The following is a 27925-nucleotide window of genomic DNA, read 5'->3' as shown; positions in this document are numbered from 1 at the left end:
TCAGTACCTGTTTTGTCAGGTACAAAAAGCACCAATAGTTTCAGAACAAGCATAAGGGTCAAAGAGTTATAGTAAAATAAACTGTGCATATATTACATCAATTTTTCATTTATTACACATAATATTTTTAGAAAGAAGAATTAGAATAACTCAAGTCTAATAGTCTAATATGCCTCATTTCCAATACATAAGACTGTAAGTTATTTTTTTTAAAAAAAATCATATAAACCAGATGTGTTTGTCTTGCATAACTAATAAACTATATATATGTTAATCAAAAGTTATATGCTAATTGTCAAGGAAGTGGGTTCCCAGAAACAGGCAGTCCCCAAGTTACAACCATCCAACTTAGAAACAACTTATAATTAAGAACTGGGATGAGACAACAGGAAGTGAAAGAAATCCACTCTTAGGCAAAAGGTCTCTCAACTGAAACTTTCTCTAATCCTTGTTTTCTACAACAAGCCAACTTTTTTCGGAAGCCCAGTGATTACAGGGATGGAAAGAGAGGTGAATCGGGGCACAGACAGCAAAACACCACAGGGGTGTTAACCCTTCCCTATACTATTCAAAGTGTGTGTGTGTGTGTGTATACACACTCTCACACACATACTTTAAAAAGTACCTGTTCCGACTTACATATACATTCAACTTAAGAACAACTCTAGAGAAGCTATCTTGTTCGAAACTTAGAAACTGCAAGTATATGCTTAGGAAAGTGGTCTCCCAAACCAATCCTATAAGTTTCTTAGAGTCCAATCCTAGTGTCTTCAGTGGGACTTACTATATCTAACAACCTATTGAGATAGATACTCAATTCTTATTTTCTCTAGATCATTTGGGACAACAGCAAGAAAAAAGAAATAAGGTGAAACCTATCTCCATAAGTACCATGGCCTTAATCAGGAATAGGAATCATATTGTCATGCAAACATCAATGAAATATAACTTCAGGTTGCTAGTCTTGCTGGATAGGAGTGTGGCAAATGTCATCCAACCACATCTGTAGGGCTGCAAAGTCCCCGCCCTGATATTAAAATGAACTATTCCTATCGGGTAGACCCATTGGCTCAATTGAACTTATATAACTGTTGACTTAAAACATAGCATTAGGTAAAGGTAAAGGTTTCCCCTGACATTAAGTCCAGTTGTGTCCGACTCTGGGTGATGGTGCACATCTCTGAAGAGCCGGTGTTGTCCATAGACACTTCCAAGGTCATGTGGCCAGCATGACTTCATGGAGCGCCATTACCTTCCCACCAAGACGGTACCTATTGATTTACTCACATTTGCATGTTTTCGGACTGCTAAGTTGGCAGAAGCTGGGCCTAACAGCAGGAGCTCACTCCACTCCCCTGATTCAAACCACCAACCTTTCGGTCAGCAAGTTCAGCAGCTCATCGGTTTAACCTGCTGCGCAACCAGGGCCCCAAAACATAGCATTTCATGTGGGTAAAACTCATACATTTGCACCCAATTCCTAGCCCAAGCTGATGTAGACCCATCAAACCAATGGAAATTTAGTAAATCAATAATTATATAATTTCCCACTGACTCAATGGGTCTTCTGTAGCTGGGACTAAGTGGATTTAATCTCTTTCTGGTAGCTATGCAATTTGCTTTTTTTTTTTTGCCTGAACTCTAATTTCAACTCTCGAAATTAAAATAGACAAATCATAAGTCCCATCATTATATATTTCATGCCATATTTGATCCCTTGAAGCTTTCTTATTTTTTGGTACCGTTTCCTCCATAATCATTTTAGTTATCAAACATGGGACATAAAAGTCTTTTCCATATTAAATACTGAAGAACTGTATAGGCGTAAAGTCAGAATGAGACAAAAACAAAAAATATGCTTACTTTGTGATTAATGTATTTATTCCATAAATATAACGTATCTACTGCAGGCATTTTTCTTCTGCATCCACCCTATCTTTCACTAACTTGAGAACAGAAAAAATCATACAATGCTACATTTGTTCTATGATCAGAAATTGCCACCCCAAATGAATAACCAGACAACATCTAACTCCCGCACACAAGTACTACATCACATCATTACCATGTAGTATATTTCTGTCTCCATGAAATGTTAAATAAGACCATTATAATCTTCTGGAAAACACTAGAAAAACTTCAGTAAAATGTGTTCATAATAAACTATGCAATAATCTACAATTACATAACATATACTGCATTCCTATTGCAGTATATATTAGAGGAAAATGAGGAACACTATTTTATACTCCAAAATTTTGACGCCAGTCTGTAGCACAAGTACTCTGGGCTAGTCTGAAATGACACAGTGCTGTCCAGACACTCTGTCCCTGGCCCAAATCAGACATAGCGATCTGGAGGCCTCCTGGCCATCACCTGATTCCTGTGCACAAGGACCACAGACGAATTTGCTGTCCACACACAAAAGCAGTCCCTGACTTTACTTAATGTGAGGCTCAACTGGCTCTATCTACTCTAAGGGTCAAACTTCCCAGGTTCATCTTCTGGTCCATGTCAGGGAAAGGTCTGGTGTCGACAACCCTTAGGTTTCAATTCACAGTCGTTTCATTTTAATGGCCGTGGATAGCAAGCATGAAAAGGAGAGAATGTCCCTAATATTTCCCAAAATGACAACAGACAAGACTAACCACATACTGGAGTGTTGAGTGGTTTCCAGGATGAATGGCCATGTTCTAGCAGTATTTTCTCTTGATGTTCCATCTACATCTGTGGCTGGCATCTTCAGAGGATCCTCTGAAAATGCCAGCTAGAGATGCAGGCAAAATGTCAGCTGAAAATGCTGCTAGAACATGGCCATACAGTTCGGAAACCACACAACACTCCAGTGATTCCAGTCATGAAAGCCTTCAACAACACATAGCCACATGCTAATTTGAAACACACACACTAACTGCCAAATAGTTACTTGAAATTGATTTGATAAAGATAAGAAAAAACTAAAGGTATTTCCAGATTTGTATATGATGAGACAAAAGAAATGCAGGGGTGTTCAAAAAGACAACAAGAATGCAGGAATTACTAACAGCTAGGGAGGAATGTTGCTTAATCATTCCTGAATCTTTAGGTGGGAGTAGACTTAAGTCTGGCCTGCAAGTCTGGGAGTAGATTAAGTTTTCTCCTGCAAGTATACTTCTTCTCTCTTTCAACATTACAAGGTATTCAGAGAGTTGAGAATGCACTATTCTCCTGCTGGCTTAATTCTGATTAACAGCTAAAATAGCACAATTTCAGCTTGCAGACAAAAGCTCACATGAGAGAAACCTCCTCTATTAAAGCCAATATTCATTACAATGAAAATTAGATGGTGATGGAGGAAGATTCAAGCCTTGCTTTCTACAGGATAACCTAGATTCAATGTGTAGTAATAAGGGTGTGTGAGAGAGGTAACCTCACATTTAACTGTCATTTGTAGTCTGGAACTAATCAATCCAGAAGCACCTCTTGTTTTGGCCTTAGTTTGAAACTAGTTTCTTACTACAGGAAAGTCCTAATTCAACCACATCCAATGGAAAACCTAATTGAAAATTGAGGTTTCACAGCAAATATTAAATTAAAGATCCAGAACTATAACTTGTGGAATAATCAAATGTACATATCTTGCTGAAATTGTGATGTCCTGCACTGTCTTTATCAAAATAATAGTAGGAAATGGTATTATTAAATCCATATAACAGTTTAAGAGGATGTTGTGGCATATGAGAACATATATGGCAGATTGTGTTAACTTCAGTATAGAATCCGTCTGCTTCCTTCCCAACATTCAGAAGAAAGGAGGACCCAGCATCACTTGAAAGTCACTCTATGCTAAACCTAGATTCAACAAACAAATCCCTCAGACACAGCTGTTCTAGTTTAAGTGGAGTTATTCCATGATTAATATGCAATAGCGAATAAACTCAGCAATTTTTTTCTTAATAACAAGGGGAAAAATTAAAATTAGATCATTCTTTGTGCAATGAAATAATATTCTGCAAAATAATGTCAAAGGCTTATATCAAATTGTTAGTACTTGGTAGAAGAGATGATTGAATACATAGAAGCTATTTGTATCAATAATTAGATACATTCATAAAGCATTCCCTTTGTGTCTACTGAAAATATTTTAAAACTGCCACCATCAACTAAAATATGCCATCACCTGAAATATATGATCAAATGCTCCACTGATGTTTATTTTAAGCTTTCACATGCAATTTTTAAAAGCATAATCATGCACATTTAAAGAGTACAATAACCAGAATAAGTTGAGGAAAAAAGTAGTTGCTGTGATTGGACCTGCAAAAATATTCAAGCCTTTATAGCTTTACATCGAAGGATTAAACTATCAGTAAGGTACTCCGTTATCTGGGATTCAAGTGTGATCAACAATACATAAAAAATGAGGCTGATGATCTAAGCTACTCCCTCCTTAAGTTCACATCATTTGACACATTATTGATGTTGGCAATTATATATATGGAGAATGTGTTGATTCAGCATTATATAGAACCTCATCTTCAAATTACAACATAGCTTTCTCCTATATAGCTTTGAAAAAAAAAATCTATTCCAGCACTGCAAGAAGATGACTAAGGCCCCATCTACACTGACCATTTAGGTCACTGTGAGTGCAGATCAGCCTTTGGGCGGCTACAAAAGGCATTCAGGCTGATCTGATTTAACCCATGGGCTAGGAGAAATCAGACGCTTTCCAGCAGTATCAAACCCACTTTGGTGTGGCTCGGCACTGAGGATATTCTCCCATTTGGTGTGCCCGTCAGACACAATGCAGGCCTGAACCAGTATTTTCAATGCCAATTCCAACCTATATTGTGTATTTGTGCAGAATCGCTCTAAGAAAAGATACTGGGAAATCTTAGCATAATACGAACAAAATAGAGACTGGTACATGCAGTCCATCTGTTCACTCTCAATTCTTCCTGCTTGCATAGAAACTAAAACAGTTCGTTTAGTATGTTCTGCAAATTCTTGCCTTCTTGTTTTCAAGCCATGTATCTATAATCCAAAAATCACTCTAGGCTATTTAATGCTAGCAGGGTCAAAAGATCCATCAGTGTAGTTAGCGTAGGCTTGAAAAGTATTAAAAGGGGACAGGATGCAGCAATTCCAGCATCCGGGTTGGAAACTTCCTGATTATGAGCCAATCTGTGAAGGTTTTGCATCAGAGGGAAAGCTTTGCCCAGCCAGTAGCCTGTGAATGGAAGGAGTTGCAAGTATTGAATGTCTCCCTTATAATATGAACTTATTGGTGGTCTCCATACAGAAACATGAAAAAAATTACAACTAAAAGCTATGCCCCACTAGATTCTAGGACTGGTTCTAAAGTGAGATTTCTAATGATTAATAGCCAAGGTATAAACAAAAATGCCAAATAAAACATTGCGTAGTCAAGAGTCACCAGTGTTGTGCAAAAGCAGTTTTAAGATTTGTTTTAAGAAGTAAATAATTTGGCACAACCATACCGCACATAATGGTCCATATCAAAACAGCTTTAAGAGAAAATTTAAATGGATACATCTGTGAGGGTGACTGATTACAATTGCTAACCAAAGCCTTCAGATATAGCATAGCACAGACTTTGAATTACTGACTAAATGTAATATAATCTGTTTCCCCTTCCCCTGCATTGCCAAGTGAAGGGAAAGGGGGATAACAGTGTTTGCCTGTGTCGCTTTGGAGCTAGTTTTGCTGTTCACACTCTGTACAAAGTGCAGGGCTGCTGCAGAGTATTGGCCACTTTGCTCAACGTTGCTTAGTGTGGGGCTAAACTGGTTCAACCTAGTTTACCTTGCACTGTGGTTTGGAAGTCTGTGCACATCTTTTGGACTTTCAGAAGCCATTTCTGCTGCTCCTCAGGCTTTAGGATAGCACAAGAGATGGTAAACTCCTATAGGTTTCAACAGGCTAGCTCCCACCTCCCCCTGAATGTGAGGTTTTGTTTGCAGCTATAAACCAGTTGCCAAACATTGCCACAATCAAATTTCAGCTGTGCTGGACATTTTGAGTCAAAAGCCACAGCTTACTTCAATAAATACAACATCTGGTTATTAAGCAGTATATTAATTTTCTAAAACCCATATACCCTTGTCTTGCACTCCAAAACCTGGTTTGCATTATTTGCTCATTGTTCATACTTCCTGTGTCTGTCTTGGGAAGTGATTTTATAGACCAGATGAATTGCTTCTTTTCTTTACCAAACTGTGCACAGTCATATAAATCCAACTGGCTGTTGAACACAGAATAGTCCCATAAAATTAACTACTTTATGGTGAAGCAACACTTGTGTAAATGCAAGTGATTTAATGGGTCTGCTCTAGTGGGGACTACTTCTTTGGGCTTGACTTTCACAGAACTAAATGGCAATCTTTACATACATGAATTCTAGAAAGAGTTCAACCATCTGAATATTACAAACCATTTCTCTCCATAGAACAAAGCAAAATCAATTACAATTATTTCAGTATTTTACTTCTAAAAATACAGGAATCAACATCAGAGCATTTATTTTTCTTGGTTACTTTGCAGAGATTAAAGTGCATGAAGATCAAACAACTAAGCAAAATCATATATAAGAAACTACAGAATTGCTCCTACATGGTGTTGGCAAATTTTTGGAACTTTTTCCCTTCCTCTTCTCCTCAAAATCAGTTCTAGGATGGTTTATGACTGGAAACAGGAGATACACCCACACTGAATACTGCAACTTCATTAGCAAATATCCAGTCTTGGATACATATATTATATGCCGTCGGACCAGGTTCTGGTCAAAGGACATATAATATAATGCTAAGTTTTTAAACTTTGTGTGTGTGTGTGTTTTTTTAAAATAAATTAGAACTGTACTCTTGGTTCGCTGCTGATATAATAAATAAATAAGACAGATATTTAATGTTGGTCACTCAAAATTGTGCATTCTCTTGAAAGTCACTGTAAGTCGATTGATAGTGGATTGATAGTCTTGGGCTATAAACCACAAACATGTATGGAAGAGAAGGTACATGGAGGGAAAAACTTTGACAAACACGTTTCCTGGGTGCCAGTGACTGCAACCACATTGAACAGAATACTCATTCTGTGCGGACATGCAAGGCATGCAAGCAAGAAATATTGAACAAAACGTGCACTTTTCCTCTGAGGCAACCAAGCAGATGACAGCACAGAAGAGAAAAGGCACTTACAGTTGTTCTAGAGAGGCAAGTCCTTTAAATGCTTGCCTGTCAATTGACTGGATTTCATTCTTGTACAAATAGCTGAAACAAGAAACAATCAGTAATATTAGTATACACAAACAAGAGCTACATTAATGTGGGAAAGAATGAAGGTGACACATGAGGACAGTGTTCCAAAATACACATTACAATGCAACAAAACAAGACGTGTATACACAACCCAAAAAAGCATTTGTGACTTGAGATTTTGTGCCACAGCCTCTAGAATCCAAACATAAACTGTGAAAGATTTAAAATGATATATCAAAATGGCTTGTTTTGTTTACAGTGTTGGTTTATCTGTCCTTACAGACCACAGGCATAGAAAGAATTAGAGGACTATGGTGGAGATAACTACTCATAAGATTGAACTTATTCATTATGGCAATCCATTGCAACGACATTAAAACTGCTACTCAATGTGAAGAATGTATTTTGGCTGAAACGATGTTGCTCTTCTGTTCGTAAAACCTTACCAGATAAAATGATATACAAATAAATGCATAACCTAAATATAAGCCCCAAGATTGAGACAATGTAGCTTTGAAAAGCTAAAGATGTTATGCAACAAGGTGTTATTGGGGGAGTGTTTGACCATTTGTTAATGAAATGAATGGTACACAGATCTGATGTGGGATCCATCATTAGATTGTGCACAAAGATCTTGCTAAACATCTTTGTAAATAAGTACATGACAACAAACATTAGCAATGGAAAGACTCAAAACTCTAAAGCAAACATATGACAAAAGCAAGGAAAAAGGATTTATTAATTAAATTTATTTTTGTTTTAAATAACAAGAAAGAACACACAAAGGTAAACAAGGGAGATCTCAGTTGGTGGTATTGCTAAACAAGGATTGAACAAAACAGGGATATGAGTACATTAAAATGTGGTTTCCTGAAATACAAGGGTTTTTTTTTTTTTGTTTCTCTTGTCTTGTTTTATAGAAAATGTAAAGGTTTCCCTTGACATTAAGTCTAGTTGTGTCTGACTCTGGGGGATGGTGCTCATCTCCATTGCTAAGCTGAAGAGCCAGTGCTGTCCGTAGACACCTCTTAGGTCATGTGGGCAGCATGATTGCATGGAGCACCATTACCTTCCCACAGAAACGGTACCTATTGATCTACTCAGATTTGCATGTTTTCAAACTGCTAGACTGGCAGAAGCTGGGGCTAACAACAAGAGCTCATCCCGTTCCCCGGATTCAAACTGCCAACCTTTTGGTCAACAATTTCAGCAGCTCAGTGGCTTAAACCGCTGCGCCATCAGGGGTTCTGTGTCTTGCTTTATAATCTATTTGTAAAAAAGGAGGAACATTCTTTTTTGTTTTGTTTGTTTATTTTGCACATAAATCTGCAAATATTTTATCTTCGGTTACCAATGTCAACCTCTTTTCATTTTAAAATGAAAGCCAACCCTGACTGGGACTGCCTTCAAGCTGGAAACCAATCTCCTCACTGCGGAAGAACATGAGGGTCAAGAATAGGTCTCCACCTATACCGCTAGGACACTACACTTGGAGGGCCATCATCCTCAGGCTACGAGGGATCACCTAACTAACTAACTTTCATTTTAAAATGTAGGGATTGCAGAACTCTACTTACTCAAATTAATTATCTCATATTTAAAACACTCAATTAAATGAAAAGACCTGTCATAGTTCCTAATATCTTAATCCCATGTTTATGGGGGAGAACAAGACTGACACTTACAGTGGCTGGGTAGATATAACTATTTTGAGTGCGGGTGGGGTTCACCTTCTGAAAAAAGGTCCACAAAATATATTAATCTTCTGTCTGTCCTATCAGTGACTTGCTCAAATACAAAGTGCATGTCAAATGGAATGAAGAAGGAAAGGATGAGACAAAGGTTTTTCCGAAAGGCCAGATGAAGTTAAAATTTTGTAAATAATGTCTCACTTCTATATATGTATTTACAAATACTGGATAAAATCATAATAATAAACTTTTAGAATTATTTCCTAGTGTAAGAATAGATACTTCATTTCCACTTTAGCATTTACATAACACTCTGAAACAACTATATATTTAAGCTTAATTATAATCTTAACATACAAAAGCACTCAATATCTATTCAGCTTTACAAATAGGTTATACAAACCATATCCACTGGCTCAAAGAAAATGGAACCAGTTGAGCAGCATGTGCAAAGAAGTGGCAAATGTGGTATGTTTGAACTAAAGTGGATCACGATCAAATAACACTGGGTGTTTAGGAATGAAGTATCAGTTTCTGTTATTGTTTCCCTTTGCTTCCAACTTCTAAATCCATTGTTTTATTCATTTTTTCTTCTTCCTCTTCAGAATGTGCAATTACTTTTTTTTCTCTAGACCTTTTGTATAGTGGCAGCGATATCAACACACCAGTGACAGAAATTATATCACCTTATGGAATTTCTTGAGCCCTGACTGGCTTTCATCCTCAACTTTTACTTCTCTGGAAGTAAAAGTTCCAGAGAACTGCCAGCTTTTAGCCAACCCACAACATACAGTTGACCAGTGGACAGAATGTCAAACCTGCCTTTGCTATCTTCATTTTCTTCCACACTTTCCATCTCCTTCTTGGCTTCTGTAATGGACTCGTTCCACTTTCTTTGCATTGCCTTTACCCCTGCCAGTCCCTGCCCATCACAATATACACTGTCAGCATTTCTGTGTCAATGTAAAATTGTGTGGTTCATTAATCAGTAATAAGCCAAAGCATTTTGCTCTTTCCCACTGCTCTTCTAATTTATAATTTACCACTCATTCTACAATGGTACCTATTCATTTTTTGGCATGAGTCACCCTGGCAATACTAAATGATCTGATGGTAATTGACCTGCATACCCAGTCATATACTTTTTTGTTACTGGACTGATTAGATCTACCAAGAGAGAGTAAGTTTGTGTTTTTGTATTAAGTCATCTGGAAGAGTGCGTGGGAAGCTCAGCTGCTATGTCATTCTGACATGTATAGAAAGACCAATTAGCACTGATTTCTAATCTCATCTTCATATGGAATCTGAGAAAGATAGAGGCACCAAATATGGGCAAAGAGCCTCTAACAGAATAGTTTGCAACCTGATCCTCCCTCTAAGAAAAATAATGTCGATGGAAAGCTAATTCTTGCAAAGTCAAAAGTTGATCAAGAGAAACATATACTGAACCACAAAGTATTCACTTATTGTGCCATACCGAATGAGAGAGAATCTTTTAGCATTCACAATGGCTGGGTCAGCCCAAAACACTAAGCCAGAATTGTTAAGACGACACACAGGAGGAACAGACCCCACTCACCTTGCAAATCACACAGGAGAAACAGACCCCGCTCACCTTGCAAATCTTAGCTCCTTTTCCTCTTCTTCCATGCTGTGTGTCTGTTTTGCCCAGGTAACGGAAGGGAGGAACCAGTGGAAACAGAAACATGTGGCATACAGGAAAAGGAAAATGAGCCAGGATCTTCAGGGTAAGTGAGACTGTGGTATGTCCAGGGTCTGTCGCTCCTCTTGTTCCTGAGTGCTTTATCTTCCTGTTTCCCTTGGTTTCTCCTCTTCTTTGCCCAGGTGAAACAGACACAAGTATCATACAAGAAGAGGAAATGGATCCAAGATCTGCGTGGTAAATAACGTGGTGGCAGTGTGCCAGGCCTGCGTCTCCTCTTCTTGTCCAATGGGACCATGGCAGATAGCCCCTCTGGGAATTGCAGTGGCAGCACCCCATTACAAATACCTCCCCCACCCCAAATAGTTGTGGTTTTTCAACTTCCATCCTAAACTGTAGTTGAATCTATATTTTCCTGGGGTTTAGGAAACATGTATTAACAATACATTAATAAAAATAAATATTTCAAAAGAAATTAACTCAAAGTTATCCTGTTCTTTTTATTCCCAAGTATGTTCAATATTTTTCTATTCATTTATGTTCAATCCTGGATAAACTGAAGTGGTCATTATAAAAGTGATCAAAATGCTTTCATGACCCCATGTATTTAGAAATTATTTTTTAAAGCTTCTCCACAGAACAGCACATACCTCAGATCTACCCTTCTTTAAAAATGTTTCAACTTACAGATATTTTAGATTCTCAAGGTCTTCAAATGCTCCAGTTGGTATTCTTTTAATATGATTGTTGTTTAGAAGTCTGGAAAATAAGTGAAAACAGTTATATGCTTATTTTCCGCAGTATGTTTACAAGAAAAATTGCACTGCTTCACTACATCAAACAACACAAAACTAAAACATGCTTAAAATGATTTCATATAAATGTAATCTTAATTTTATTTCATTGTGAAAATATAGAGGAAGAAGCGTTTATAGAAATAGAGAAGGGAAAGGGAAAACATTTTCAATATATCACACACAGAAAACCTTTGAAGTGTGGGATAAATGAAAAAAACGTTGCTTATAAACAAAACAGATAGATGAAGCAATCTATACCTTGCTTACCTTTCCTAATGTTTTGGTTACTGGTAACAAAGATATTGTCCTTTTTGTTTGTTTTTGAGGAAGCAGAATATTATTTTATTTAATCTCCAAGAAAGGACATAACTTTTGAGGCTTTGGTTCTCTTCAACCACTAAGTACTGCCATCCAATTTGGCCCCTACTGATGTGCTTTGTCTATGTATTTAAAATGAATGTGACATTTTGATTGATTCATCTGGCTGGAGTCAAATGCTTTTCTTTGTGCTTTTTCATCTCTGATTTCTATTACAGCATATGTGCACAACCCACAGAACATGGGATGCTGGTATTCTTTGGGTCCTCTTTTGCAGTCTGACGCTATGAAATTTTTAACTCAATCATCAAGTAGACAAATAAAGAGTATAGTATACTCTAGCACTCTGCACTTAGTAGTTTCTCTTTCAGACACTTGAGTAAAGAGATCCGAAAGTGTTCGAAAGTCTTTACTGTTTGCCTGTTGTACTTTACACAAAGCATAATGGGCTAGAGTGAGGAAAGATATTCTTTACAATCAGGTGCTACAAGAACAAAATGTTGCATGTGAGGCAGACAGGGTTACAAGCTTTGTAAGGTCTGGCCACCCCTTCATGTGCTAAATGCGATCATCCTCCTGTCCTCGGGGCAGTGTGCACTTCTCTGATCACTTTGGGGCTAGGCAAGAATGTTCTCCCTCTTTATATTTGGGGGGGGGCTGTTTGTTTGTTTGTTGTTTTGCATACAACCACGATATCCAAGAGACTTTGGCAACTGACTGGGGTGGTCATCATCTGGCAGGTAATGGGGGTAAAAGGTATAATGTCTGTGTTCATCTTGGCACCAATTTTGGTGTAGGGTACAGCTCAAGAAAAGTCTCTGTGGGCCATCAGGATTGGAGTGTTTGGGGAGGGGAGTATACTCTTAAGGTAAACCTTGAGATTTTGCTCTTACTCAGAAGCTATGCAGCTGGAATGAAAGTGCCCCAAGTTTGCTTCCCAGTAATTGGTTGGCCAGGAAGTAATGCCAATGTCTGGACTGCCCTCAGGGCTCAAATGATTCAGCCAAAGGATAGCTGTGGAGGTGGTCTCGAAGTAGACACCTGGCCTCAGCTGGACTTCCATCAGATTGTTTCCTTTCTTGCTCCTTTCAGTACCAAATAAAGGCATATGCCAAATAAAGCAGCCTGTATTTCAGCCTGTTCTATGTGTCAAGTCTTGTAATTCCATTGTTGGAATACATGGTGGAAGTACAATAGAGTGGGAAAAGAAATTCTGGTTCTTTGGCTGGATCTACACTGCCATATAATTTAGTTTCTGAATCCAGATTATCTGCTTTGAACTGGGTTGTATGACCCTACACTGTCATATTATCTAGTTCAAAGCAGATAATCTGGATTCAGAAACTGGATTGCATGACAGTGTAGATGGGGCCTTAGTCATCAATTATATCTGATGGACACTGTTGTGGAAGCCTACTGTAATTTTTATGTGATCCAGCAAGGTACCTAAGTAGCAGTTCATACTAAATCATTATGACTTTTATATTCAGGACATGTTGGTGGTCCGAATTCACTTAGGCACCAGAGGCTGATGGCAGCCGAACCTGCTCTGATTGAGAGAAATTACAGATATGCAATAATACTAAATTTCCGTTTTCCTCCTTCTCAGAACAACATAGTAACTTTCTTACTATTAATTATATTTATTCATATCATAGAATATTGACCAAGTAGGAAAAAATATTAGTTAGTTGGAGAATAGAAATGACAGAGAAACAACTAGACAATAAACAGAGAAAAATCTCAGCAGCTTTGAAGAGGTTAATTTTATTAAGTGAAGGTAACAATAATACCATATAGGTTTAAACTGGGTTTGCAAATAGGAAAACAAGTTCTATCAGCAATAAAACTTACAATGTATTCAGATTTTTAAGCCGTCTGAATGCACCAGGTTGAATTTCCTTGATTCTATTAAATCGCAGGTCCCTGTTAAGAAGCAATAAAATAAAATTAAATTAAATTAAAATCAGCCTTATAAAGATTAACATTTCAAACAAGTATCTTAACAACAGTAAAGCAAAATCTTGGTGCCCACAAAAGTAATACTAAAACACAGAAAATTGTAAACAACTAAAAATATTGTCTTTAGGTAAGAAACTAAAACTCAGCCTAAAATTAAACATAGCTATCCTAGGTGAAAGAATGAATATATTCTGACAATCTCACTCTGTATAAGGACATAAGAAAAGTCTACCTGATTCAGAAAAAACCTATTCTGATCTGTATATATTGCAGAAATGTATTAAAACGTAATACATTTAAATGTTTTAAAACAACAGTGAGCTGAATTTTGCTTTTTTCATACTGCTCGTAAAGAAACATTTCCAGCATCAAATCCTACTACACGTTGGTAAATTCTAAGTGCCTAGTGAGAACACAGTGAATTTATAAGACTACTTGCTAAAAATTTATATAAATGTGCTTCCACTTCCATTGTAAACACACCATAATTAAAATAGTTGAGCATGATAACACTAACCGCAGAGAAGACAAGACTATTAACCTTTTGTCTAAACACCACACATAGACAAGTAATTAAAACGGTTCTCCCCGCAACAGTCATGTGTCTCATTAAGTTTATATAATATAGTTCAAAATAATCAAGGCTGAACCTAATGAAACATTTTATGGTACAAAAGTGGTGCCTGCATCCTTGCATATTACCACACTTCTCCCAAACAAAGTTTAGCTTAAATGCTCCATTACAAAAGGATATTATTCCATCAACTCAAAAAGGCATCACCACAACTTAAGATTCTTCTGGATTACTTGCATGATCTAATACTATTTCAACCTGGCTTCACAGTTGTATATGAAAGTGCACTTTGGTCTCCTGAGAGGATGTTCTACATCATGAAATGGTCAGATTATGTCTCTTCACCATCATTGTTCTGCTAAACTACACTCTGGCCTTTGAAAGAACAATCATGGTAACTTTTAGGGCTGCTTATCTAGAATGACAAAGTTCAAGTTCTCATTGAAGAGACAATTTCAGAAAGTGATCCTGCAGAATTCCCGTTTGATGTAATGATCTTTGGAGATAATGTGCTACCATGCTATTTAAAGTAGACATGAAAATACTGGGACACTTATCTGAAATATACCTGGTGCCAGTAGCATGTTGTCACCCAACTCTCTAGGGAGCCCCTAGTGGCGCAGTGGGTTAAACCCATGTGCTAGCAGCACTGAAGACTGACAGGTTGGAGGTTCGAATCTGGGGAAAGAGCAGATGAGCTCCCTCTGACAGCTCCAGCTCCCCATGCAGGGACATGAGAGAAGTCTCCCACAAGAATGGTAAAAAAAATTAAAAAAAACATACAGGCATCCTCTGAGCAATGTCCTTGCAGGTAGCCAATTCTCTCACACCAGAAGCGACTAGCAGTTTTTCAAGTCACTCCTGACACGAAAAAGAACCCCAACTCTCTTTCTCCTTTCCAACTAAATTCAAATAAATTACTTTAAGTTCTAAACCACTATATCATGAACTTGATAAGGGCAACTGTATTATAGTTTGACCCAAATAAGATTGAGAAGCTACTCCTATTTATTACCAACAGAGAACTAGAGATTCAACCTGTCTTGTGTGGGGCTAAACGCCTTCTAAAGACTCCAGCTGGGAATTGGGATATGCTCCTAGTTTCAGATTAGAAGCTGAACACCCAACATTTGGGTGTACACTGAAGTACCTTGTACAGTTTGCACCTCGTTTGAGCGAAAGTAATGTGGTTAATAGGGGGGATGGGGAGGCTTTCAAAAATATTTCAGAACATCACCTAGTCCAGAATAGAACAGCCAGTCTACTCACTTAAGATTGACTCTAGGGACTTATGGGACTATTCTGTCACAGTGGATTTACTGGCTACTGGGACAAGACAAATTGGTGCAGGTTATGATCTATAAGGTTCTGTAAAACAATGTATTGGTGACTCTTTTTTACAAGTCTGTGTGGGTTGTACTGGCGTGAATGTTGGGCTTGGACTCCAAGTGGCCGGGGTTTGAAACCTCATTGCCTTATAGGAGCTTATTGGAAGACTTTGGGCAAATCACACACTCTCAGCTTAAAAGGAGTGATGTGGCAAATCTCTTCTGAAGAAATTTTGCCAAGAAAAGCCTAGGATAGAATCAACATAAATCTTGAAGGCATATAATAATAAATGAACATCCATGGGGTTTTAACATCATTTCTTTTTGTCTCTCAATTCTAGAAAGCACACTTAGTGGGGAAATGACAGTTAAGGGAGACCAAGATTATGTCCTTCTGCCAGAGGGTAAAGATAATCTTTTTATAGAGGCTATTGGATTTTCACTTGATTTTGCACTGAAATAAGTCTGACCTTGGATGCTGATTACATTTTATACGTATATCTTTAGTGTGATTTATTTTATATTTTAATTAGAATTTTCCATAGTATTACTTTTAGTCTCTTATTTCACAAAATAATATTAGAAACTACACAAAAATACAGTCATGGGTACTTCAAATTAGTCAGCCTTTAAGTACAACCATGAGCTTAATGACAACACAAAATGTGGGGAAACATATATAGCTTTTGGCAATGACAGCTGGAATGCACCAGCATACTTTCCATATAATGATATCTTCAAAATCTTGGAACCAAGTAAATCAGGGAGCTTATGTTTTCTTTGGACACTCTTTGTTCTTCCATTAAAAACTGCCTAGAGGGCAAACTTATCTTTTCGCATATGCTAAGCTTGAGAGATTGGTATATATTATCTTCTCTTTTGTTCCTGCTTTTGTCCTGTGCCTGGGGGGTCAACGCAAAAGTGATCTTTACTCACTTCATTCACTGACAGTCAACTTTAAAACAAGTTTACAGTTGCACGGTTCACAAAGTATTTTGGAAAAATAGTATGAAAAGGAAATCTTGCTACAAAGAAAAAGAAAGAAATGTTCTTCTGTCAGAAGCCAGTCAGGCATTTCCAAAAACTAACTCTTTTCGATCTCTATAGTCCAATGCATCGTCTTTGCAACAATTGTTCTGCCAGAACTTAGGAAAATGCTGGCTTTAAACTAGCCTCCAAATGGCACATATATCCGAGAAGTGTAAATTGTGTTCTCCTAAAATATTGATGAAGCAGGAAATTATGCTCATTTAAAAACACTTGTAGAGTTGTAATTCTTTTTAAAAAATGAAATATGTTTTTGAAAATTTTGCCATTTCTTCTTCAGTCAAAATATTGTTGAAGTACTCAAACTGCTTAAAACCGCCATAATCATAACAGTGGTTAACAACTATCCATTCCTCTTGCTCAGGTGCCTCCAAATAAAGCAACCTCAGCCTGGAAACATGCAAATCTTTCCCAGAAACTTTAAAGATGCATCAGCAGTTGGGTGAAGACAATTCATTATTACCTTCAGAACCAGTTTAGGAATGTAACCTTTGCAGGTTCTGCAGTGAGACAAGCAACATAGAAGACATTTGAGAGTTTATGAGGAAAGAGACATTTTCATTATGTTTAGGGGTAGTTGGTATGCATTTGGATTTTGCATCTCTAATTAGTTCCTTTTACAGATATCACTAACACAAATACTCAAGAGTTTATGGTTAGTCAGTAAACTTTTTGAGCAATGTGCTTATGGAAGTCATATCATTCCTTTCCAAAGATGCATAACATTTTATTATTTTCCCTTTTCTAGCCTTAACAAGAAGCTTTCCTGGAAATAGCTACAACTGATAGCAAAATGTCCTCTCCATTACCATTAGCTATTGAATTGAAATTTCACAAGCACGTTGATAACAATAGTTCTCTGTTAGGGAAGGTTGTATTAAGGCAGAACATCTCCAAGTTAGGTTTTATATCACAGTTTGGTTGAAATATTGTTCTTTTTTGGAGTTCAATGCAGTTAACCTGCATTATAGGGTAGTATAAATAGGGTCTGAAGCTTTGGGCAGTTTGAAGATCAAGGTATTGTGAAGCTAGAGCAGAAGGACCTTCATGCTTCAGTATCAAGTATGATCAGGACAGACTGGAAACTAACACTAGAGCATTCCCTCTGATTTATCTTCTCTCTGCGCTGGAATGAGGACAACCACCAGGAAAGCCCACTTCTTTTGGATACCCATGGGAAATTAAACCCACTCTGGGTTTACGTCTAGCCTGGAAGTGCCCTCTGACTTGTCTGGTCAGAAGAATATGGCTTTGCTTGAACACATCATTTCCTGTTCTTTAAATACAAGCATGTGGGCATTTCAGTGATAAAGCACCTATCAAATATGCACAGCCCACTATTCAATTCATCCATCAGAAAGAGAGGAGAAGAAGGGCAGAAGCTTGAGTGTTCTTGGCATAATTCAGCAATTTATGCACAATAGTGTTGGGAAAAAAAATTAAGTTCAATTACAGTCTCACAGTATATACTGATAGGACATTGCTGGTAAAAACATGTCATCAAAGTTTGAATCTGTGCTCACTTCAATATAGCAAAACCTGTTGTTTCTACAAAGACGGCCAATAAATGCAATAATGTTTTCTGTGATAAGTGTCAAAATTGACCAACTGACAAGAGGTACTGTTCTTGCATACTGCAGTTTATTGCCTGTCCCACAATAAAGGTGGCACATGCTGTTACAATTTGTTTTAAAGAAAAAATAAAACAAAACCCTTTCTCCAAATTCCTCCACATCATATTTTTTCTTTTATTAAAAATAGGTTATTACATTTCTTTTAGCATGGCAAATACTAAAACAGTATTAGTCTGAAATCCTATACATGACTACCTGGGAGTAAAAAGTAATGAATACTATTTTGCTTACTTCCAAGTGTGTGTGTCTAGGACTGGTTTCTGATGAGTTCAAAATTAAGGAAATTCATCATGAAGAGACAACATACACAGTGGCATTCTATGCTTTTACACGTCTCGGAATGTACAGTGGGCTCTTGGTAACTACTAAAGGTTGATTCCAGGATGCCCAATGATATCAAGATCTGTGGATGCTCAATTCCTTCTATATTCAATGGCATAGGAAACTGATGTCCCTTATATAAAATGGTAAAATCTAAGTTTACTTTTTGGATTTTTAAAATCAGTGAATTGGAGTAGGCAGATTCGATGAGAACTGAGGACCAACTGTACAATCTAAAAGAGGTAATATCAATGAGAAGCCAAATTTATGCTACTTGGGATCACAGAGCCTAGCAAGGGGAAAAAAACAAGAACAACTAAAAATAGTTGGATATGAGATGCAGCTGTGACCCCTCCAAGTCCACAGTTTACTCAACAGCATCGGATGGTAAACATTAAGCCTCTTCACTCAGTTTCCCTGAAACTAACAAAAGGTCTGCAACTGCCAGCAAGACTGTTTTTCTTGTATATACCTTATTCTTAATTCTCTTTTATTATTATTAAAGGTCAATGAAGCAGGAAATGAAAACCAGACATCAACAGCACAAGAACAATAGGGGAGGACAAAGCTTGAAAAATCTCACAAAAGAAATTATACAAACAAACCAAGTGTTTGTACAATTTGACTATATGGTATCAATAGTATTGTAAGGATGATTTAACTTGATAACTTAGGCCCCATCAACACTGCCCACTTGTGTCAATTTCAAACCAGTTTTGAAGAAAGTGGTTTCTCTGTGCAGATGATTATATAGGAAATCCTGGAACCAGTTGAAGGCCCGTATGATGTTGACACATTACAATACAATGATTTGCACTGAGAGCTTTCTCTTTTTTGTGGGAGTTTGTCGTCTGCCCCCCACAGTTTGAAGCTAGCTTCAAACTGCATTAAATGGTAACTGTACATGGGACCTTGATGTTACTTGAGTCAAACTTAAATTATAACCTGCTTAAAAATATTAACAATATCTGGAGTTGAACTGGCATGCACACAAATATTTTCAAGACAATAGCATGTATCTTGCAAAAAAAATTGAGACAATAGTATTTTAAAGGCATTTTGTTACCTTTATTAATATTCTAGGAAATACTTACCTAACATTGCTAAGCTGTCACAATCTTGCATTTCTTCATTCATTCTTATATTATGTGGGATTTTTTTAAAAAAGTAATGTTTTGCAAACCAAGCCAAATAATCTTTTTTACCTCTTCCTCAGTCTTGTTGCAAGTCAGTGTTTCCGTTTTGAAGACTTGTCAAACTTTTAGTCAGTTTCTCCATCAGTTCTGGAATTGTACTTAGTCTCCACCTTCTGGCACAAGCAACGTTGGACACAACCAAGGTATGTAAAAAAATATTCCTTTTTTACATCTACCTTTTCCAGTCAGCCCTGTATAGCCATGTACTCTGAACTCACAAATTAAATCATCCAGAGCTTGAAATTAAAAATAAAACATCAAATCTTGCTATTTTATATAAGGGATAGCATTTTGTTATGCCACTGTATATAAAAGAAGTAGAGCATCCACAGGGAGTCACATCATGCTCCTTTCCTCTATCCCATTGAAGTGTTAAGTGGAATCCCCACGGTAATTTATAATACCATAAAGACTCATGTATAAGTTGACCACATGTATAAGGGCACACCTAAAAGGGCCAAATACCCTGAAAGCACAAAAATTGGTTTCATGGTGTCCGCATGAGGCACTGAGTCATCTTAACTCCAATGTGGGGCACAGCTGCTTAACATGATTAGGTCCTGCATTAGGCAAAGTTGGGAAATATTCTGAATGTACCCAAATCTTCAGAGTTACCCCACACTTCAGGGCTTGTTTGAACAGTTGGGTTGGTTCAAATTCTGAACCAGCCCTGCTGTCGATATGGCCATCCCACTTACCCTGTACTCCACAGCATGGAGCAGAGGAAGACACTCACTTTTGTCACCATTTGTCGCTGTAGCAAGAGCCCCAGAAGTTAAGAGTGTTCCTAGCCATTGCGCATCACCTCTGCTAATGTTAGCGAAGGTGCTCTACAATTTGGAGGGGTAGGAAAAAGGAGGGGTGACCCCTCTTCTTTCCTCCTCCCCTCTTTGAGTCATGCGGTACCTTTGCTAAAATCAGCAAAGATGGATGAGCGACAAGTAGGAGTTCTCTGCAGATCCATGGTCGCCAGTACAGTGACTAACACTGACAAAAGTTAGGGTGCCTACCCAGTTGGGCAAAACCTGGTATAGTGCAGACTCTGCTCCAACCACCGACATGATTCAGAGCAGGGCCATGTAAACACCACGACAGAATCTGGGAGTTCAGACCAGCCCCAGGGTTTCCTGCTCATATAGGAAGAACAAGTTGTAGGGCCAAAATTATGGAATTCACACGACTTATGGATAACTTGGAGATCATTCTGTGGAGAGGGGAAAGTGCCAGGTGCCTCCAAGCTAGCCAAAAGGCTTTTTGTCAGTCTGCACTGGAAAAGGGCTGATTTTTAAAAATATTTATGAATGTTAATTTTTTAAAAAGCCACCCCCTTTTCTCAGTATAATGGTGAAATGCAAGCGTTCAGTTCATCCTGGGTGAACCTAAAAGAGGCACCAATGCCCTTTACTCTCTCAGCTTTCCTTTGAAGGGAAGCACCAAAAGACCACAACTGCTGCCATCATTTTCCCTCCCAGGCATTTAACAAGCCGGACATGATGCCGCACTATAAAGAGTTTTGTGATAAAAGTTAGAATACAGTATGCACATTGACCCATGGATAAAATGAAGATTTTAAACATAAATTTGGATAAAAATGTTTAAATGTATATATGAGCATATTTATTTATTTATCTATCCACCTATCTACCTTTTTCTTTTGCTTCTTTACACAATCCTGTTCTGTCCCTCTATTATAGCTTCTGATCTAATATTACATATGACCACACACTCATAGAATCAGTACTTATGCTTTCATCTATCTGTATCTAACAAATGTATTCCAGGAAATTCTTCTACTAACTTTTAAAATAATTTACTCAGATCATTTAGGACTCCTCCTGCCTTAACTCTATGATCAGAGTTGTACAGAGATAAGTGGGGAACATGTAGAAACTATGATTTATAGGGGAAAGCCCCAAATTTGTTCTCAAGACACAAATTTTCATCTTACTGGCGAAGAATTTGGGGTATTTAAAGACTTCAGGAGTCACTGAAATTTACTCTTGAGTCTGGCTCCAGAGACTGGAATAGCTGCTTTCCTGGAACCTCCTTGCATTTGAAATAGTGTAAACATCTATTTATCTCTGTATCCCGTGTCCCAATTGGACTGGCTGCAGAGCGACTTGCTTTCCCAATAATAAAGTGTTTCCACAGATTCTGCAAAAAAACAAACAAACAAAAAACACCTTGTGCCTTGGACTTAGAAATTCCATACAACAACAGCGATGAGGAACCTTTGCAACTGAACTATAATTCAACATTATACTAGCCCACTGGTTGGATAGAACTGGTGGGAAATGGAGTTAAACGGCATCTGGATATCCATATATTCCCATATATTTCTGCGGTAAGGTATTCCATTGCATACCCTCCCACATTTCATAGATGAACACAGGGGTACATGGGACTAAGCAACATCAGAGAGTGATGAAAATGATAAAAGGAAGAACAGAAAAGTTAGGTGTTTCCTTTTACCTGCGTCTATTAGGAAATACAAAGTTCTGTACTTTCCTTTTTCCTACATACACCGATTTAAGTGGAAACTACTTTTGCATTTTGAGCTCAATTTGCAGAAACTGAAATACCCTGACAATAAGATGGGAAATGGGGAGAATGAAAAACTGGAACACTTTAAAAGCAGCAGGAAAACTGGGGCCCTGCCAGTTAAGGATAGTTGGACAGTTTTCTGTTAGCACTACAGTTCTGCAAAAAGAGTTTCAGCTTAAATGTATTTATTTACTCCATTTTTAGTCTAATTAGAAATTCTTCAATGGGGCCTTCCATCTTAAAAACAATAGGAGTATATTAAGTGACTCAATTATATATCTGAAGAAAGGAAGAAAGCAACACAACTGTTTGTAGCAGTAATTGATTCTACTAGGTTTTCTTCCAGAAAGTAATTGTGTTTTCTCAGTTCTTGTGGGTTTTTTCGGGCTATATGGCCATGTTCTAGAGGCATTTCTCCTGACGTTTCGCCTGCATCTATGGCAAGCTTCCTCAGAGGGTGAGGTCTGCTGGAGCTGGGAAAAGAGGGGTTTATATATCTGTGGAATGACCAGGGTAAGACAAAAGGCTTTTGTAAGTTGGGCTAGGTGTGAATCTTTTCAACTGACCACCTTGATTAGCATACAATGGGCTGACTGTGCCTGGAGCAAACTCTTCTTGCAAGGTGATTAGATGTCCCTGCCTGTTTTTCTCTCTGCTGTTTTAATTTTAGAATTTTTTAATACTGGTAGCCAGACTTTGTTCATTTTCATGGTTTCTTCCTTTCTGTTGAAATTGTCCACATGTTTATGGATTTCAATGGCTTCTCTGTGTAGTCTGACATGGTGGTTGTGAGAGTGGTCCAGCATTTTTGTGTTCTCAAATAAAATGCTGTGTCCAGGTTGGTTCATCAGGTGCTCTGCTATGGCTGATTTCTCTGGTTGAAGTAGTCTCACCCTGGTCATTCCACAGATATATAAACCCCTTTTTTCCCAGCTCCAGCAGACCTCACCCTCTGAGGAAGCTTGCCATAGATGCAGGCGAAACGTCAGGAGAAATGCCTCTAGAACATGGCCATATAGCCCGAAAAAACCCACAAGAACTGAGTGATTCCGGCCATGAAAGCCTTCGACAATACATTAATTGTGTTTTGTTTTATTTTATTGACAAAGGTGAATGAAAATATCTGTTAATTGTTCTTTTTTTTTGTGCATAGCTGCTTTGTTTAAATAGAAACTCAACAAAATGCAAATGACAAATCTTAAAATCAAAAACAGACAATTCCAGGCAACAACACACAAGATGCCCGAGGGAAAAGAAAGAATTTGTGATTCATGTCAGGGCAGATTTTTTTTTCTCTTTGCTTTAAAAACAGGACACAGGTGCAAACAAATAAATATAGGTTTTTAAGAACTGGAATAGCATGAGTTTGGTGTATAGGAGAATAACTCCTGCCAATATTCCAAACACCCACAGAACGCGATGTGTGCATCTGCCAAGAGAACGGATTTTGGACCTAGTCTAGATCCTCCTCTGCCTACAACTATGCATCTTTGGCCCCTTCCCCAGCTCGTCAAACTCACATTGGGAAGTTTTGCTCCTTATATTTCTGGTAGCAGCCTGAATAGGCACCAAGGACAACTTTTACGACTTCCCCATCCACAACAGCTTTTGATGTACTTTAGAAGAAAATCAGGAGGCATATAGAAAGCCCCATTTAACAATGGAGGAGGCCGTCTTACATGACTAAGGGAGAGGCCATGCTTCATGACAAACGTTTAAAGATGTCCCTTTCGAAAAAAAGACTCTTCCTTTTCCTGCAGATCTTTTTCCTCTCGGTACTAAAGGTTCACCATCCCTTATTCAATATTGCAAAATCCAAAACTCTGCAAAATTGTCCGCATGGATGGCTGCGATCACTTTTCATTTTTGATGGTTCTATGTACACAAACTTTGTTCCATCCACAAAATTATTAAAATATTTTAGAAATTACTTTTAGGCTATTTGCACAAGGCATCACTGAAACAAAAATGAATTTCCTGTTTAGCCTTGGATCTCATCTTCGAGTTATCTCAAGTCCCTTCCACACTGCCCCTATATCCCAGGATCTAACCTGAGATTTTCTGCTTCAAACTATATTGTATCAGTCTCCACTGCCAGATAATCTGGGATAAGAAGATAATCTGGGATCAGATTCTGGGATATAGGGGCAGTGTAGAAGGGGCCTCAGTATGTATGTATGTATGTATGTATGTATGTATGTTCAAATACAGGGCTTCCAAAACCAGAAATCCAAAACATGTCTTGTCCCAAACTTTTCAGGTAAAGGACACTTAATTTGTTTAGTGGAGAATGAAAGCAAAATAAAACCATAGGATACATTCAGTTTATGTCCCCTTCTGAGATAGAAAAAGCATTGGAGGCTTTTTAAAACCTTCTATGCAGTATGTAAACAATGATAAGTCTTTCACTTTTTCTTCTTTACATGGTCCTGTTCTGTCCCTCTCTTTATTATAGCTTCTGATCTAATATTACAGTATGACCAGATACTCATAGAACCAGTACTCATGCTGTCATCTATCTGTATCCAGCAAATGTCTTCCTGGCAATTCTTCACTATGCTTCTATTGGACATTACTACATAGAGTCTTATCGAACCTAGAACATTTTAAGAGAGAGGATTCTCTGTTGGAATGTTCTAGGTCTGTCAACATTCAAGTGAAAACTGTTCTTTTCAGTAAGGTTTGCTATTTGCCATTGTTTGCTGTTTCCATTGTAAGTTCTGTGACTTATCACCTGTGGGTACTTTATTCCATGCTATAGTACTCTGTTGTAGTTAAACATGTGTGATTAAAATTGAAAATTAGGAAAGTCTTGATCTGTTGATATTTTCAAATGATTGGATCTAACCGCAAAGGTGGTCATGGGCTTGATTGAGATGTTAAAATTTGTAAATGTTGTAAAAGTTTAGAATCGGACCTCCACTATCTAAAGTAAAACTATAAATCACTTGTGTGATTATGATCCTTAAAGCTCTTGTGTCTGCAAAAAGTAGCATGTATTTCAATAACACTAAATATGAGTACACAGCAGTTCAAAACTGCACAAAAATAGGTATAACTCTTAAAGATAATTAATTTCCCAATCCATCCACTGTGGATGAGCCAGATGGAAAACTTGACTGTTGTAAATTCCACAGCTGTGTCTGTCATTTCCAGGACTGTTTAGTAAGTCTCATATATGTTTGTTAACAGCCCACAAGTATGAAATTCATCAGGCCCAAGTACATTCTTACATGTGCAATTCAGATAATATCACTAGCATCCCGACAACAATAAAAATTGTCAAAGCAAAAAAGAGAGAGAACTTTCTGTCTTTTGACTTCAAAAAGGAGAAAAGAGAACTTTGTTTTTAAATGCAAACAATGAAATCCTGCCATTCTTGTAGAAAGAAAAGAATACTTGCTATACTAGGGTGATCCAGTTGTATAACCAGACATGGGGAGGGGGTGTATTTATTTGTTGGCAATTGTTTGTTTAAAGGAAAGATAAACCATCACTTCTGAATATCCAAGGAAATAATGGAGTCTACAAAAGTTGCTGGAACATGGCCCAATGGGTAAAATGTAGTAGCTGAACGGAAAGTCTCTGAGTCAGAGCTGGGCGGACTGCATGAAGAGGGATACAATAGAAATGAGATTGTTTAATGCAGTGACTGACTGACCGAGACTTGTCGCCCAAACAAGATGGAATAAACATGATGTCCTGGCTTTACACGCAAAGGGTGAAGAAACTGCATTTTAAATTGATTCAACGTTTTCTTCATATTTGCACTAGAAAATTGAATTTAAGATGTGGCCCTCAATGTAGCATTTCAACCTCTATCTACTTTCTTCTTGAAAACTCTGGAGGTCAATTCATGTAGTTGTTTTCAACAATGCAGTTAGCTGGTTTATGAGGGATTACACAAAGAACAGTAACTCCTGGAGATGTTTTGAGGGAAGGGACCTATGGTCCTCACTGGAGCAGCGTACTGGGAGTATACAATCCCCCTGTTGCATCAGCTCCATTGGCTGCCAGGCTGCTATCAAGCACAATTCAAAGTACTGGCTTTAGCCTATAAAGACCGAAAAGGTCCGGCCCTGCTTACAGGTCTGAACCCATCTCCCTCTATGAACCATCTTGGAGGTGAAGATCTTCTGGAGAGGCCTTGCTCTCAGTCCCATCTCCTTTGAAGGTGTGGTTGGTGGGGATGAGAGACAGGGCCTTTTCACTGGTGGCCCCTTGGCTCTGGAATCCCCCCCCCCCCACAGACTGCAGCCAGGAAATCAGGAGATGCTTACTTCTTGGGAGGAGAGCAATGACCAATCTCGATTAAAATAATGAAGAGTAGAGACATCACACTGGCAATGAAGATCTGCATAGTTAAAGCAATGGTATTCCCCATAGTCACCTACCGATGTGAGAGCTGGACCTTAGGGAAGTCTGAGCAAAGGAAGATAGATGCTTTTGAACTGTGGTGTTGGAGGAAAGTTCTGAGAGTGCCTTGGACCGTGAGAAGATCCAATCAGTCCATACTCCAGGAAATAAAATCCGACTGCTCTGGCATGGGCTGGGCCATGAGGTCACGAAGAGTCGGAAACAACTGAACAAATGAACAACAATGAAATTAGATCAGCCCCCTCACTCCTGGCCTTCAGGAAGAACATATATGGGAATAAGCCTCCAGGCAGTAAAGTAATGCAGTACAATACATGAATAGGAAATAAGTGCAATTGACAATTGGAATGGCTTTGGGATATGATTTTGGATCATATGATTTTCATGTTAATATTAAGATGTTTTTAATTCTATGTTTTAATTGTCTAAATCAGGGGTCCACAAACTTTTAAACAGAGGGCCAGGTCACAGTCCCTCAAACTGTTGGAGGGCCGGATTATAATTTGAAAAATAAAGCATGAATTCCTGTGCACGCTTCACATACCTTATTTGTAGTGTAATAAACACTTAAAAACAATAAATAATTAAAATGAGGAACAATGTTAACAAATATAAACTTATTAGTATTTCAATGGGAAATGTGGGCCTGCTTTTGGCTGATGAGATAGGATTGTTGTTGTTGTTGTTGTGTGCTTTCAAGTCATTTCAGACTTAGGTTGACCCTGAGCGAGGGCCGGGTAAATGACCTTGGAGGGCCGCATCCGGCCCCCGGGCCTTAGTTTGAGGACCCCTGGTCTAAATGTTTGCTTATGTTCTGTGGTTAATATGATTTTAATAGTTGTAATTTATAGTTATATGTCATCATTGTAGTTATTATGCTTTGTTTTGTATATATGTTGGTATTTAATCTTGTCATTTCTTAATGTATACCACTTTGAGTTCCCCCAAAGGTGAGAAACGTGGTATATAAATGCAGTAAGTAAGTAAGTAAGTAAGTATGTAAGTAAAGTGAGTGCAAGAAGGCAGAGTTTTTTGAGGGCTACTCAATACAACACAAGTAATGTTCATATGAATATTGATTTAATTCCTGGATAAAAGTCTCTATGCTTTTATCATTCCGAACAGATTAAAAATTAAACCACAGAATTCATCATGAAAAAGAAAGCAAGAAATAGTCAGCTATTAAAAACCTCATAAAACTGAAGAAAAATAAT

The 27925-nt window shown here is 37.9% G+C and overlaps 1 protein-coding gene across 2 annotated transcripts in view; it reads right to left on the bottom strand.

The window, feature by feature from the left end:
- Positions 1 to 27925, bottom strand: part of PXDN (peroxidasin) — a 103244-nt gene that overhangs the window by 54778 nt on the left and 20541 nt on the right. Inside the window, exons 2-4 of one of the 2 annotated variants that reach the window (XM_060752735.2) lie at positions 13583 to 13654; positions 11301 to 11372; positions 7200 to 7271 (exon numbers count right to left, since the gene is read on the bottom strand). In XM_060752735.2, the coding sequence (XP_060608718.2) occupies positions 7200 to 7271; positions 11301 to 11372; positions 13583 to 13654 (216 nt within the window). The remainder of the gene's footprint in view (positions 1 to 7199; positions 7272 to 11300; positions 11373 to 13582; positions 13655 to 27925) is intronic. The other variant, XM_060752736.2, reaches the window with a different exon arrangement.

This window comes from Anolis sagrei, chromosome 1 (assembly GCF_037176765.1).
Source record: "Anolis sagrei isolate rAnoSag1 chromosome 1, rAnoSag1.mat, whole genome shotgun sequence".
Taxonomy (NCBI): Eukaryota; Metazoa; Chordata; class Lepidosauria; order Squamata; family Dactyloidae; genus Anolis; species Anolis sagrei.
Note: the sequence above shows the minus strand (reverse complement) of the source record. Positions and strands in the feature narration are given on the sequence as shown.